The sequence below is a fragment of the Sceloporus occidentalis genome, unplaced genomic scaffold (assembly GCF_023333645.1).
Source record: "Sceloporus occidentalis isolate IW3139 unplaced genomic scaffold, rSceOcc1.0.p SCAF_4, whole genome shotgun sequence".
NCBI classification, from domain to species: Eukaryota; Metazoa; Chordata; class Lepidosauria; order Squamata; family Phrynosomatidae; genus Sceloporus; species Sceloporus occidentalis.
Genome location: NW_028316984.1, coordinates 42,489,756 through 42,506,299, shown reverse-complemented (window position 1 = coordinate 42,506,299; position 16,544 = coordinate 42,489,756). Strand labels below are relative to the sequence as shown.

Sequence of the window (16,544 nt, the reverse complement as noted above, 5' to 3'; positions counted from 1 at the left end):
ATACTTCCCATCCCTGCTAGCAAACTTTAGGAGAATATTATAAATACAGCTTAAAATATAATTTTATATTTTGCCATTATGTACAAAGGAGCCTCACAGGAGCAGGCCTCCATCACTGAGTTTATCTTTTTTTTTCCCTCCCTTGGTCTACAATAAATTCTCAAGAAGAAAAATGAGACAGAAGTTCAAAAGGTATACAGGAAACTAGTGAAAAAGACATTTATTGGCATTTTGAAAAATACTTCCTAGGATTGCAGCATTGCACAGTTACACAATTCCAGCTTGAAAGTCATTTTTGGAAGATCAACTGTTGATTAGTCAACTCTAACACAAAAATACTGCCTTTTGTTTTTGTTTTTCTATAGAGAATGCAAGCTCTTCTTTGCAAGCTGAAATTTACATTCACTGACCTTCACTTTTTATCGCCTTTGTTTAAGAAACAGCTTTGTCAAGAGTAACAAAAACCCTCCCTTTATCTTCTACGAGGCTTAGGTGAGATATTGGTGTTTAGGCTAAAGTGCAATTCGGGCACAGTAATGTTTTAACTTGCAGGGTAGGATGCCTTTATTGAGCTGATAAAACTCCACAAGTTGAATGAGATCAGAAAATCTGGTGTGACCATCATCCAATGAATAAAACAGCTTGCCTTCCTCTTCCAACTGCAAGAAGGGGGAAAACAACATGAACAATAACAACTCGAGTGCTTCATAGTTATATTGTATTTGTCCACCCTCCTAAGGATCCGGTTCCGGTCCTACCTCTCTGGGAGGTCCCAGATGGTGCAGCTGGGAGACGTATGCTCCGACGAGAGGCCCCTTAAAACCGGGGTCCCTCAAGGGGCCATTCTGTCTCCCATGCTATTTAACATTTACATGAAACCGCTGGGTGAGGTCATCCGGAGACATGGGGCGCGGGGTTATCAGTACGCTGATGACACCCAAATTATTTTCTCTATGTCTCCGACTGATGCAGTGACTGGGGATGGTGTCTCTCCTCTTGTGGCCTGTCTGGAGTCAGTAATGGGCTGGATGAGGGAAAACCGACTCAAGCTGAATCCAGAGAAAACGGAGGTACTAGTGATAGGTTCCCCTGGTCCTGGAATGGTGGTGGTTCCACCTGTCCTGAACGGGGTCACGCTCCCTGTGAAGGACTCCGTGCGCAGTCTGGGGGTGCTTCTGGATTCGTCGCTTCACCTGACTGCTCAGGTGAGTGCGACGGTCAGGAGCACATGTTATCAGCTTCGGCTGATTCGCCAGCTGCGCCCATACCTGACCCAGAGGGACCTTGAAACGATCGTACATGCTCTGGTAACCTCAAGATTGGATTTTTGCAATGTACTCTACATGGGGCAACCCTTATACCAAACTCGGAAGCTACAATTGGTGCAGAATATGGCAGCCCGGCTGGTCACTGGTGCTCCCAGGACCAGCCATATAACACCGATTTTAAAAGATCTTCACTGGCTGCCTATTCGCTTCCGAGCTCAATATAAGGCGTTGGTAATTACCTATAAAGCCCTAAATGGCTTGGGTCCAGGATACCTGAAGGACCGCCTCTCCCCATATATTCCGTCCCGCACCCTCAGAACATCTGGGCAGCAACTCCTGAAGGTGCCAGGGGCTAGGCTTTCTTCCGTCACTAAGCGGACGTTTTCCATCGCCGCCCCGGCCCTCTGGAATACGCTGCCCGCTGAGCTCCGCTCGACTACCTCCCTGGCCCAATTTAAGAAGGATTTAAAGACCTTCTTATTTCATCAAGCATTCCCCCCATGAACATCTTTTTAGGGCCTCCCTCCTCTTCCGTGGCCATGAGGAAGGGCTAATTGGGGTTTTATCCTTTTTATTGTTTTTATTGTTTCTTTGATGCACTGTTTGCGCGCGATTTGTTGATTTATGTATTTTTCACTGTTGTAAACCGCCCTGATCTATGGAAGGTTGCGGTATATAAATAAAACTTTTATTTATTTTTTATTATTTAAGGATGAATTGGCAGGCACTCAACTTGTCCCAAGTTACTAAAATCTTCAAGACTGAACTTGGCTTTGAAATTACATCTCCAAAAACTGCAGGTTAATCAAGTTAGCCTGCATAATTCCACAGCTTCATCTGCAAACCATGAAATTGGACCACCACCACCACCCTTTTTTTTCTTTTTTGATACAGTACCCTTGGAAGTTGGGGACATCATATAGCTTGGCAAGGTTTGCCTACTCTTTGGTGACTGGTGGGGGGGGGGGAGAGGAAGTACATCCTCATGTTGCCTTGACAACAGAGGTATGTGTCCCTCTCTTTCTGTGATATGCCGTAGTCTCTTGGCACACTGTGCTGGAGGCTGCCTTGCCCAATTAATTAGGGGCACCTTTTTATTTGATTAAAATGATTCTTAATTGAGCAATCTAACTGATTAATTGAGTAAAGGTTGCAGTACGAAGCGAAATGCTACTGAAGAAAGAGGAATGTATCACTTTAAAGCTTTAAAACTGATCAGTTCATTTTACACTACTATTTTATACTGATCAGTTCGCTTTACACTATTATTTTTGTTAGCTTCCTTGAGGCACTTTCAAGAAGACATGGCAACCTAACATTGATGCACGAAACAAATCATAACCAAAACTAAATTTTCTTATCTCTTGCAGCCTTTGCACAGATTGAGGCAGAAAAAGGTTATAATGAGGGAACCTAACTGGAGCAATAGAAGCACATACAGGCACAGAATCTGATACACTTGCCTTGAAAACATATTGGTAGGGTTTGCTACTATCTCAGAACTGCAGCAGAGTTTTAAGTCTGGATCCTATTGGTAGTCTCAGTTAGAGTAGACCCACTGAATCAAGTGCTGAACAGTGCAGTAAGACTTGAGTGAATCCCAGTGATTCAGTGGGTTTCCCCTAGTTGGGATTACCTATACAATTAAGACCTTCATGTTGCCAAGGATTAAAGAAGATTAAATCATTTACAGCGCTCCATCTTAGTCAAAGAATTAGACAAAATGTGCAAATATGCTTTGATAATGTAGCTAGATCATTAATTCCAGTCTTCCTAGGTGGAAAATTAGATTGCAGTCTGATAACCACTTACCTGAAAGTAAGTGCCATTGAACTCACAGGGACTTACTTCTAAAGATACATGTAGAGGACTGCACTGTTCAGTTATAACACAATGGACCTGCCTTTCCAAGGTGCAGCCCTCTGACCTTTTGTTTTCTTTTGAAAAAAAAACCCTTTCCTATTTTATTTACTTATAAAACTTGCTTTTGCATTTCAACAAGGCAAAAGTCTGCTCAGTAGCAGTTGAACATTCTAAACACATGGGGAGAAACATAACAACAGCATGATCTATATTTACATGTTGTTGGCATGTGAATTAAAGAGAATGCAGAAACCTAGGGAAAGGTTAACATATCCCATTAGAATCCTGTTTTATGTAATAGATTTTTTAAAAATCTGCTTCCATAGAAAGTTGTAAAATAACCAGTTTTAATCATAATAAATAGAACAAATTACCACAATGCTCACTTTGACATGGGCAGAACTATATCAGCCCTGTGGTATACTTACTGGCACAATCTGGAAGTGCTTTATTTTTAATCCATCCGTCAATGACAAAACAAAGGTTTTGGGGTTACTTTGGCTATCCCGTACCAAGAAAACTCTAAAGGAAGAAGGAGAAAGGGGGAAGAAGACGTCATCAAGCACTTTGTAAATGGGGCAATACTGACTTTCTAGTAAGTCTGAAGTTAAACAATGAATGTTGGAAAGTATAAATATTTGTCTGTGGCAGTAGTCTTGTTGCCTTACCTTTTTTGACAAAGTTAATGCAATTAACATTATTCCACCCAAGGCACCAACTGGAGGAAGATGATATAGCAACCTTGCTGGGTTTAAGGCAGCATTGGTCAGATCACTGCTTAGATGTAAATCATCCATGGAAACTGCCAGAGAATGTGAGGTGTGTTGCTTTTGTTTATATATTGGAAGAAAGATGGGATATAAATGTGACAAATAAAACTTATACATTGTCATACCCATAAAGGCCTTACTTCCAAAATATATGAGATGATATTTTTAAAAATAAAAAATAAAGAGAAAGTAGCAACATGTTATACCTCCCTCTGGGATAACAGTGATACAAGAGCACTGAGGAGGGGTTTGGCACACCTGTAGCTCAGGCAGTGATGTCTCAGCCATTCTCATTGAACCATCAGATGGTCTAGAGAAGGCTAGCAGCAAACACTTGTCATCTGTTGGAAGCAGCATCTATTTCCCACTCTGTGGAAAAGACACCCAAACTAGCTCAGAGACTCTGTCCTGCTTTCTGGACCCTTGGAACTGGATCTTGACTAGTGTTTTTCACACTCCTCCACCTCTCTTATTTTTCCTGGCTACTGACTCCTCACCTTCTTGAGCTCTGGACTGAGAACTACCGAAGTTGCTTCTCTCCTCTCCCAGTGAATTATGAAAGATAAAATCCATACACATTGCAGGTCACAAAATATCAACCTTGTACTACCAGAGCTATTGAAGCACTCCCTACTCAGCCAGCCCTACCATTAGGCAAAGTCAAATGAAAGCTGCTGGGTGCTGCAAGTGCCACCTGGTCTACCTCATATGCCTTGAGCTGACCCTACAATCTTTTGGTACTGCCAAAGATGCTGTTTTTAATTCAAAACATCCCAATTGTTATGAATGATAAACCTTTTGTGAATTGGAATAAGACCATTTCCAAGTTCATCTGGGAAAGTAAAAAAACCACAGATAAGATGGAAAACTATGAAGGATAGGTGAGATAGAGGGGGTTTGGGTTCAGCAGATTTAAAAACATACTATGAGGTATGTGTTTTGAATTAGTTAACATAATGGATTAGGGTGAAAAAAGAAGATATATTAAATCTAGAAGAAACAGATATGTACTTTGGATGGTATGCCTACTTGTGGTATGAAAAATATAAAGATAAAGAGTTTAAGGATCATTACATGAGAAAGCTACTGAACATAAAAGGAAATGATATATTAGAACTCCGTTATGGATATCCCCGCATAAAAACTTTTATGGGAGATGGAGAGCTACTAATAAAAATGGTATTTTTATAAAGACCTAATAAAGAAATATAGTGATAGGGTATTATTCAAAACTAGACAGGATTTAGAAGAAGGTGACAAGGGATGTGAATGGTTTTTATACAGCAACTGAAAGAAAGATACTTGATGGACAAAAAGTTATATGGTTTTGACTGTGATAAATCAGACCTGGAAAAAATAGTGATGTGTGAACACACAAATAAAAATTTTTTTAAAAAATTACAGGAATGGAATAAAGAGCAAGAAATGGTTAAGGAAGGAATGATTCAATGGGCACAAAACATAGGTCACCTAGTAAATTTAGAACAAGGGGAAAAGGTCTGGAAGGTAAATATAACATTTACATTAAGATATGATATGAAGAGAAATGTCTACAAAATGCTATTTAGACAGCATTTTACAGTGTTAAGGTTGGCTAAAATATGTAAGACAGTGGACCCAAAGTGCTGGAAATGGCACTTATTATCATATGTGGTGGTTGTGTCCTAAGGCTAAAACATTTTGGTTACTGATTCATAATACAATCGCAAAAATATTGAATATAAAAATTCCCATATGTCCAGAAATGTATTTAGTTAATATGTTGCATATGCTGGCTGCCAAGATAGAGAAAAGATATTTTAAATTTTTATTATATATGCTACCACTGCTAGGATAGTTTATTGAGTTGTTGAAAAAACTTGGAGATACCAACAATGAAGGACTGGCTGATTAAGTTATATGATGTGATAAGTACAGATAAGTTGACAATAATGATTAAGAAGGATAAGATTCCTAAAGTGGAAGAAGAGTAGTATGAGCTGATAGAATTTTGAAAAGACAATTGGTGTAAGACAACGGTTATTTTTTGTGATAACTGAACTAAGGAATTAAAGTACTATAAAGGTTGTAATAAGGTAAATGCATAAACCTAATACTGAAAGTGAAGAAAAAATTAGAAAGAAAAGGAAATAAAGAATTTAGGAGAGAGTAAAATTATAAAAAAGAAAACAAAATAATTTAAAAAGAAACCAGAGAGATAAAAAGCAGAAGTTATTCTATATATTGGTTGTTATTTTACGAAGTGTTGTTGTTGTGTTTAATTTGTACTGTTTTGTTTTAATGTGGAATAAAAATATTTTTAAAATTAAATGAGAGAATGTATTCCTATCACTCAGTGCTGCCATAAGATTCTAATAGCTGGCCAGTTAGTTGGCTTTTGCACACGAAACTGGGAGAAAGATATTGCCCCTTGTCTCAGGCAGAAACATTTCATAGAATGGTTCCTGGATGAAGCCAGATCTCAGGAGGAAAGGAACTCCCATGCAGGGAAGAACTTACCAAGAACACAACTTACACTCTGCTTACAGAAAATATGTTCCTGAAAAATACAGAAATCACTTTGTGTGCATACAAAGTGCTTTATGTGCCCTTCATAAGTGTGTATGTGCCGTGTGTGTACAGATGTATATGAGAGCTGTTCAGCACTGCCTCGGAGTGTGAAGGAGTCTCCTTTTCTGGATAGCCATCTGTTGGGAGTGTTTTGATTGTGTTTTCCTGTATGGTAGAGGGTTGGACTAGATGCCCTTGTGGTCTCTCCCAACTCTATGATTCCATGATTCTAATGTGTGCATACACACAAACACACACATTTATTTTTCTACTAAGGAAACTCTCCATTGGTAAAATGGGGGGGAAAATCTGAAACACACAATAGTCTTATTAAATCTGAATCTGATCTTCCTCAGTATTAGACATTTAAAATAGGTATATTTTTGCATGAGTTTTCATGGATTTCAGTTCACTTCTCCAGATGCACTTATGAAGTGCTGCTGAAATAGACTGAAATATATTGAAGCTCATGCTGAACTAAATCATCTGGTCTTCATGGTGTTGCTAGATTCTCCATGTGCCGTTTTTTCTCTCTCCTCCTTTTTATGGTTTAACAGACTAGCATGTTATTTCCTTGAAGCATATTAGACATTGTTCTTGTAATCTATTTGCCTGACTTGACTGGGTGCAGAGTATGAAACTAGTTCAGTGAGCTCAAGTGAGTTTTATTGGCTTTTCCAAATGCAGCTCCTCCCTCCTGCACCCACTCTTGCATAAGTAAATTGTTTTTGAAAATAAGAGTACCAGGAAAGGTGGGGTATAAACAAATAAAATACAGTAACGGTAGGTGAGTATGTGATAGGAGACTGAATTCTAGCAAAGTGAAATATTTTTCTAGAAGACTGACTTGGTAGGAGCAGTGAGACAGATGTATCAGTCAAGAGATATACTAAGCTTTGTACCAGGAATGGGCAGGGCCACCATTCCATCTATGAAATCCCTTTTTCTCTGTCTCTCTTTTCTTTCTTTTCCACCCAGTAGACTCCTGTGGGAAGACATATGTCATGTTTTAGAAGTTGAAATGACCACCTGAAGAGGGCTCCTAAAACTGGGCCAGAGGAGTATGAATATAGGATAAGGATTACAATTTGCTCACCTCTGCTTTAAAGCAGTCACCATGATTCCATCTTCTGGTTGCATCGGATTTCACTCTCCCCTCACAGCAATTGCTGAGTAACACCCAATTAAAAAAATAAATAAAGGTAAATATCTTACCCATCCACCAGTCCTTGTCTTAATATCAACTGATGTGCCTCGTCTCTTGATATCTTATGGTGGAACCATGGCTGGGAACTGTGTATGGCTAAAAATATCATCAACAGAGGGAAAATATTACCAATATGATTTTAGCAAAAGGCAACACCATTACTTTCTACCATCCCACTGAATGGCACATACCTATATTTGATGGGGCATTTTGCAAAGTGGTAGGACTACTGTGTGTGCCGAGTCTTAAGCACCCTTTTTTCTACATGGGAAGAAAGAAACATTTCTAAATATTCTCAACAAAAATACAAATCAGGAATGATGTAAGATGAAATGGTTTATACCCGCCATGCCAATCCTTCTTCAACGGCAACCGAAAGGGCTTCTGTTGGATTTTCAATAACTCTGGATTTATGTCCTGTGAAGTCCATGGCCACCAGAGAATTCTCTGAAACACTTCTCTACAAAAAGAAAAAAATATTTATTTTTTTTAAAAAAAGCATTTTAATGTGGCTCTCACCCACCACTCTCAGAGACAAGTTTAGTGGGGATGTAAGAATGAGGCTTCCTGGTGGTTGCTCACAGACTGTGGAATTCCCATTCAAGGGAAACTAGGCTGGTCTTCCTTTCCTGTTGTCCTTCCACTAGCAGACAGTTTTATTCAAGTGGACTTTTGGCAAATGACTAACTGCCACTTTGCACTCATGTGTTTCTAAATTAGTTTTTTGTGGGTTTTTCAGGCCATGTCGTCATGTTCTGAAAGTGTTTATTCCTGTCGTTTCACAAGCATCTGTGGTTGACATCTTCAGAGAACTGTTTCTAAATTGTTTTAAATTCAGCTGTATTTTAACAATAGTTTTTAATGGTGTAATGTTTTAAGTGTGTGTGTGTGTAATTTTGTTGCACACTACCTTGAGTCCCACATTTTAGGGGGGAAGTGGGATATAAATCAGTCAGTCAGTCAGTCAGTCAGTCAATCAAACAACCCAACCTTCATTGCCAATTTTGTGGTTTCCAGATGTGGCAGAGTATGTGGACAAAGGGAATACCAGCTCAATGCTTCTGGAAAGCATCAGATTAGGCGTAGCTAATCTAAACAAAACATTTCGCAACATATCTTTTGTTTTATGTTTTGTTTGTTTTTTAAAATAGCATTTGACACCTTCTAAAACACTTTCAGAGCAATAATAATAATCTTTGGATCTATTGATTAGCTGGCAAGAAAGGAAATGAAGGATAAGAAAAAATATATATTGCACACACATGATGAGTCCCTGACCCTAAAGGATATTTTAGTTATCAAGATCAGAAAAAGATACTCCATTTATAATCGGGCTTATAATTGCCTGTCTGCCATTAGATCCTAAAACAGTTCTGTTTGGATATTTAGAGGCATGATTTTGTAGTCATTAATGTTAAAAACTGATAAATAGGTTTCCAAAGGCACCAACAACTGTGGTAAGCCAGGGCTGGCAGAAGAGAAGAAATAAGAACAAGAACTTGTTTGAGGAGTGCTTATTTGAAACATTTTGGGGACAACAGCTAATGTGGTTCAATTAATAACATATGTTGGGCAGCTACTTGGTCTGGCTCTTTCTCTTGCTGCAATAGTAAAAAATTTAATATGTTGGATTCTTATAGTTTATTATTAACCATATAACTAATTGATTATAAAATACTCCTCTTTAAAGAAGAGATGGGGAACCTGAGGTTCTCCAGAACATTTTAATTTCAATGACCATCCACTCCATCCATCGTGACCAATAGGAATAAGCTTTGACTGTTATAGTCCAACACCTGCTAAGCCATGGGTTTGCTGATTTTGCCTTAAAACATCTGCATGGAAAAATTTCAGTATGCTGCCTCTTCTGTGTATAAAGAACTCAGAATTATTTTTCTGATTAGGCTGATTGGCTACTAAAAATAAATAAATGCAGGTGTCTCTATGTCAAGCTGAGATATGCTCACATGATCTTGAACATTACGGTTCACTCAGAAGTAATGGTTGTTACTTTAACAATTACTACTGTATTACTATGAATTCAAATAAGAGGAACATAACAGTTTAGTTGCTATAGAACTCAGAGTGTTCCAGCAATAAATTATGGCATGATGATGTAACACTGTCAAAAGCATGGTTAGTGGCTAGGGGAAACGAAGAAGCAAGTTCAATCATGTTTCATATATATCAAGCTGAGCTTCATATTAAAAGCAAGGCCAGGCTGGTCCAGATATTTTGCCACCTAAGAAAGCAAACCATGATAACTGAGAGGAACTAAGACATTTTTGTACCCAAGGCACCATCATGTTAATAAAAAACTTACAATAAAGGCAAATTAAACAATAATTGGCTGCCCCTCATGACATTAAAAATCAGTGCTTTAGCAGCAACACTACACAGCAGTCCCAGTGTCACTTTAAAGGGATTTCAACAGTACCTACCACAGGTGTGCTAATGGAACTGCACCCACTTCTGCCTTGATAGGGATACATATAATTCTGGTATAACTGCATTCCATACTACAAACAAAGAAACAAGTATCCATTAGAATGTAATGTAAAGAATAGGGAAGTACTTAGCTGTGGGATTTGCCAACCACAAAGTGAGCCAACTTTGCACCTGTGCTTTTCATCATTTCATAGACTATGGAAGCCAGTGATTTTTCTTGCATGGCATTGCTGAACTAAATGCCATTTCTTAAAGTGATGAAAAGTATAATGTCATTGACATTACAAGCAGAGATTATCAAAACAATGCAATAGTGAGCCTCTCTGTCTCCTTCAAACCAAATTAGTATCTAAATCAACAATTCTCTAGCCCTCTAAATTAAGACCAAAAAACAAACAAACAAACAAACCCAACCCAATGCTCTCCAAATTTGCTCTTATCCTTTGACAAGCAGATTATATGGATAGAAGCAAGGCTATATGGAGCCACAGCAAGCTTCAATGTACCTGAAGGAAGGTCCCTAAGGAAGTATACAGCTTGTCAATATTGTTTTTAAAGCAAACTATTATAGAACATTTTTTCACTGACTCAAGCAACAACACGAACAACAAAAGGGCAACAAGCACTTGTATTTTATAGACAGTAACAAGGTAGCATTAAACTGACACTTTCTTTCTATCAAGAAATAAACTGGAGTGTATCTGAGTACAACTCATGGCTCAACTGCCTATTTTAAATGCTTCCCCTTCACACTTTGAAAGCCGGTGCTCTGACACTGATCTTGAATTTAGTTTAGATGCATTCTTATATTTTGTTCCAGTACATTCAAAAGTTACTCTGTGAATTCCCAGTCAAACCTCTCCTTTAGGTCTAATTGACATAGGTTATTCTGTCAGTTCATTTAAAAATGCATTATTTTAAAAAGTAAAGAAAAAAGTGGGGTGAACTTATAGGTAGCTAGCAGAAGAATTAAGGTTGAACTCTGAATATGATAAACATAAATATGGATTAGCAGTCTTTGGTTCTTGGAATAATTGCAGGTTTCAAGTACCTGGTCTGTAACTACGTTTGCTCTAGTAGGGAAGAATGCCATCATTCCTTTACATGGAATTATGAATGATTTTAATGGATGGATCAAACCAAGGCACAGTCTCTTCATCTCTGTGCACAAGGGTAACTATACTAATAGTCATCACCTTGGGCAGGAGATACTGGAGGACAGCAGGGCTTCCATATTATCACAACAACAACAACAACAACAACAACAACAACCAGCTGTTTCTCCTTTGCTGGAAGACAGAATGGTTTGTCTAACACAATTTGCCCCAGGTTTGCTAAACTAGCCTGCTGACTGAAGTGTGCTGGTGGATGCTATTCCATCACGAATGTTGAAGTACAATTTAATTGTTGGCTTCTGTTAGCTTCTGCACATGGATTAGAAAAGAGGAAGCAATTTTCTCCTTCACTATTGTTGTTTTGTGCTTTCAAGTTGTTTCCGACTTATGGTAAGCCTATCATGGGGTTTTCTTGGCAAGTTTCTCCAGAAGAAGTTTGCCATTGGCTCCCCCTAAGGCTGAGAGCATGTGACTTGTCCAAGGTCATCTAGTGGGTTTCATGGCTGAGATGCGAACTGAGACCATCTCCAGAGCCACAGTCCAACACTCAAACCACTATGCCAAGCTGGCTCTCCACAGACAGCAAAATTAACAGGCCAACTCTGCCACTGTAGCACTCAGTGCCCCCACCCCCACCCCAACTCATTTCCTGGAGATTGTGCATCCTTCAGAACAATATTTTCAGGGAGCAGCAGATCAGCAGGAGGCTGTGGACAAGTTGGCAGAAACTACCCTCATGTGAAATAAAAATCAGCAATCTAGGATTCAAGTGACTGTGTCTGAATTTCACCTTCACTTGCCTTATTGCTGATCTGCTAGAAGGTTTGTGCCCATTCTTGTTCTCTTTATTTCAAAAAGTAGTTCATCTTATAAAGAAATATTCTTCAACTCATCTTCACAACATTTTTTTCAAATTACATTTTCAAGCAGGTTATTAATGTACAACGAGAACATCATCATTGTCATGGCCAGAGTCCCGGCTCTCACTCTGAGGGAAGCTTGTCAATGAGTCTCAGAAGAGACAATTTACCCCTGCCATCCTAGTGCAGCTACTCTTCCCACCCCCAGCCTTCTCCCCATTCCCACTCCACTCAGAACTTGTGCTCTGGATGGTTCTCCAGTCTTTTCAGCAGATACTGAGAGAATGCAGAGAGGAACAACCTTTACAAGTTACAAATTGGATTTGAGGCAATCAACTGACAAAAATTAAGAGATTACATCTAGTTTGAAGCAACAACATAAACCCATATGACCAAAGGAAATGAAAGCTGTCCTATAACCTGAATCATAAAAGTATACTAACATAAAAAATAGCCAGCCAAAATACTGACAGGCTAAGGTAGACATAGGAAGGAAGGATCATGTTTAATATACTAAAAGGACTCTAAATGGCCTCTTGAGAGTTAAGTCTGAGTTGGCAATTTTTTAAGGGAACAAAGTGTCCTACAGGAGTGTACCAAGTCTGGTAGCTGACTCCTTCCAGTGTTCTCCATTATCCACATATGCAGAAATCATTGAGATGCAGTTAGTTCTTGTGGAAGTCTGATTTATGTGATGCCATCATCTTTTGAAATCGTTAGGACTGCAAGTTGATGTTCTGGATTATTTACCTGACAAATACTTTTGTTTTGGGACTACAACTCCCATCAGCACTAGCCAGCATAACCAATAGTGAGGGATTAGGTAGTTAAGTCCACAAACCATTTACTAAGTCACAGGCTGCAGCCACACTGCAGAAATAATCCAGTGTGTCACTACTTTTATCTGCCATGGGTCAATACTATGGAATTCTGAGATTTGTAGTTTGTTGTGGCACCAGAGCTATCTGACAGAGATGGCTAAATGTCTCATAAAACAAGAATTCCCAGAATTCCATAGCGCTGAGCCATGGCAGCTACATTGTGTCAATCTGTATTATTTCTGAAGTGTGGATGTAGCTACAATTGCCCATTCCTGTTTTGGGGCTGTTTTTGTTGAGTTTTATTGTGAATTTTTTTTGGGGGGAGGGGGGCAATAGCCAGGAACCTGTCACATCATACCTTCTTTACACATACTGCCATTTGTTTATGCCCAAGGACCCACCCCAAAGAGAAAGAACAGCTCATGGGGCAGGGCAATTTGTTAGAGGCTGGGTAAATTACAACAGTGCAGGAATTTGATGGTGATTTTCTGGCTAAGAATGAACACAAAGGCTTCTGTTGTGCACAGTGCAGTCCACTGGAATAGCTGCTCCCACAGCCCCATGCTCCAGGGGCCATTTCATAGTACACAATTATAGTTACCCTAAGTCTCTGAGTGAGAAGCAGGGTTTGAGTAACATCAAATGGTCAACTGAAAGCTGTGGTAGACATGTATGTACATATGGGGAATGCCTACTGAATGACCCTTCCACACTATGCAATTATAGCACCATGATTTCACTTAAACTGCCATGGTTCCATCCTATGGAATCCTGACACTTGTAGTTTAGGGGAGGAGACAATTTAAACCATCAGTCGGTGAGCTCCTCTGGTGCCTCTGACCAGATTACAAACACCAGGATTCCACAGGAGGCAGTCAGGCTACAGCGATGTACTTGTGAAAGGGACTTGGAAATTAAACAGAATCAAAAGGCCTTTTTAATTGTTGTGTGCCTTCAAGTCATTTCCAACATCGTAACCATAAGGCGCCACCATCATGTAGGTTCCTTGGCATGATTTATTCAGAGGAGGTTCGTCATTGCCTTTCTCTTTGGCCAAGAGAATATGACTTGCCCAAGGTAGCTCAGTGGGTTTCCTTGGCTTGAGTCAGGTACAAATCTTGGTCTTTTGGGATCCTGGTCAAACAATCAAACCACTAAACCATGCTGGCTCTCTCCAAAGGGCCTCCATTCTACTCAAAACAGAACCCAAGGGCATGTGCATGCTCAAAATACCACTTCTGGCTTTATGGCTTAAGGAAAGAGATGAGGCCCTTTGTATACAGCAACCAAAGAAAGAACTCATGAAAACACTTAACAGAGGAAAGTTCTTTACCTTAAGCAAGCGAATTGCTGTCATCCAGCAGGTCCTACTTTGTTCACTTTCTGCATAAAGCTGTTTCAGGTCTCTGGCTCCTCCTGCTTTGTGAGGCTAGAAGGCCACAGCATATTGTTTAGCATTAATTCATATCTTGGAGGCAATACCTGTTGAAATAAAGGCCACTAATTCTCCTATTTCATGAAACAAAACATCATAATTATCATCATCAACATTGTTATTTTCTGGTTCAGAAAAATATAGAAAGAAAGCTTATTGTCCCCCTTGCCTCCCCCAAATAAGTTATTCTTTATCAAAGTGCTAAGCATTTACCTTAAAGCAGAACCCAAAGCTGGATGGCACTCCAGATATCTTTTTGCATGTCAAAGACATATATAGGTCACTACTGCTGAATTCACTGAAAAGCTGTAGATGCCTTGGCTCCTAAAATGAAGAGGAACATTAAACTATTAGGGACTTTGTGATTTTGCTTTTTTAACAAAATCATTACCTCATAAAGGAAAATGACCAATTTGCAGAATAAAATATATGATTCCAAAAAAAAGCATTTAAATTATCAAAGAAAGATACCTCTAAGCATAGGGCAACTTACTAGCAAACAATGAATTCTAAAGTGGAAAATCCTCCATCATTCTTAACACCTGTGCCAGCAATAAGGAAAGCCTGGTCCTTCCAGATGTTTTGGACTTCAGCCCCTCTAAGACTAAGGCTGCATGGCCAATGAGGAAGGATTTTGGTACTTGTAGGCCAATGTTTCCCTACTCTGGGGTAATGCACAGGATAAGAAATACTCCATGGTGCAGAAGAGCCTCAAGTGAATGAAGTAATTTTCATCTGTTGGCCCCCAACAACTGATCCAATTGGTTTAACTCTAGTTGAGACTTGCAGGATTTTTAGACTGACATCTCCTGGGACAGCCACCCAGAGACCACAGAAGGATTAATTTAATCACCAGTGTGATTTGAAAGAAGCCTTATATGTTTCACAAGTAACAACATTAATGTATTTGAAATGGCATATTAAAAATTCCATTTATTCATCAGCTTTACAAGTTAAAAGAAAGGCTTTCCTTTACTCCAGTTATAGTGAGAAAATCTATCCCATTTCTTGCCTGACATACCCACAATATCTTTCCACCCTGCTTCAGCTATGACAACTATTACTACTTCTACTGACCAAAGAAATGCTTTCATTTAAAAAAACCTGACAAAGTTGAGGACAAAATGACACTTACTGCACATGGAATTTAAGAGGCACTAAGATATCAAACTAGCACTTGTTTATCATTTGATAGTCTTACCTTTGATGTCCCCTTCGTGGAAAAATAGAGACCAGATCTTCGCAACAAGAAGAACATCTTTTTCCAGTTTTTTTTCCCTTGCTCTTTAGCATGTAAATAACTATGAATTTCAGGATATGTACTGGTACTTAAAAACATCTGAAAGGGAGAATGAAAAAAATTCTTTAAATTCCACTGGAATGTCCCCTTATTCAGCAACTCCTTGGACACACTGGGGAGTTCTAGCAGAGCTTCAGGATGGGTTGACAGGCTACAAGTATGATCCCTGAAAAGCCAGTGTGCTCAGCTGTTAATTTGACTGACAGTAGCATTGGAATTTTGTGTTGTAAGCATCTTATGGAAGGATGCGATAATTTTTCAGTTTCTAAAGGATAATAAACCTGATCAGAACTTGGAAAAAATACTTTTTTGTACTACAGCTCCCTGAAATCCCATGGCTTCACCACTATGGGCATGCTGGTTTGGAGATTTTGGGAGTTATATTTCCCCCAAAATGTACCTCTTACAAGTTCTGGACTTGGTCAGCTCATATTGTTAAGCCGCATCATAAGCTGAATGCTGTTTCTTCACGTAAACGTTCTACTGCTGCTTTTTTTTTTTTTTAAATCTCTCTGCTGCCCTTTCTCTCTGATGACTTGAATATTGCAAAGCTTGCTGGACCCAAGGGATGAAGATTTCAAATGAGCCCAAAGCCAAAATGAAACAAGAATTAAGCTGTGATTGTGTAATCACTAAAAACACAGAGGAACCATTCAGTCTCTTGAATACATTCAATCTTCTCACATATATGTAGATTTATATATGATATATTTCTAAATGCTGAAAATAACCCAGATGATTTTTTGAGGGTGGTATAAAAGATGTCATAAATAAGCAAAAGTATTTGCATAACAGTTTTAGGAGAACCAGTAGACTTTTTAAAATTCCAGAATGAGACTTTTTATCAAGCCTGAACACTGGCTTTGCTGGTGTCCAACTACTTGCTTTCACAAAAGACTCATAGGTT

The 16,544-nt window shown here is 39.0% G+C and overlaps 1 protein-coding gene across 1 annotated transcript in view; it reads right to left on the bottom strand.

Moving 5' to 3' along the window:
* Nucleotides 1-231: 231 nt before the first annotated feature.
* GRB14 (growth factor receptor bound protein 14) overlaps nucleotides 232-16,544 on the bottom strand; it is a 50,641-nt gene continuing 34,328 nt past the window's right edge. The window contains exons 5-13 of the mRNA XM_089523305.1: nucleotides 15,539-15,676; nucleotides 14,551-14,661; nucleotides 14,236-14,331; nucleotides 10,100-10,177; nucleotides 8,002-8,118; nucleotides 7,850-7,919; nucleotides 7,667-7,754; nucleotides 3,560-3,653; nucleotides 232-659 (exon numbers count right to left, since the gene is read on the bottom strand). Of these exons, the coding sequence (XP_089379431.1) occupies nucleotides 513-659; nucleotides 3,560-3,653; nucleotides 7,667-7,754; nucleotides 7,850-7,919; nucleotides 8,002-8,118; nucleotides 10,100-10,177; nucleotides 14,236-14,331; nucleotides 14,551-14,661; nucleotides 15,539-15,676 (939 nt within the window). The 3' untranslated portion in view covers nucleotides 232-512. The remainder of the gene's footprint in view (nucleotides 660-3,559; nucleotides 3,654-7,666; nucleotides 7,755-7,849; nucleotides 7,920-8,001; nucleotides 8,119-10,099; nucleotides 10,178-14,235; nucleotides 14,332-14,550; nucleotides 14,662-15,538; nucleotides 15,677-16,544) is intronic.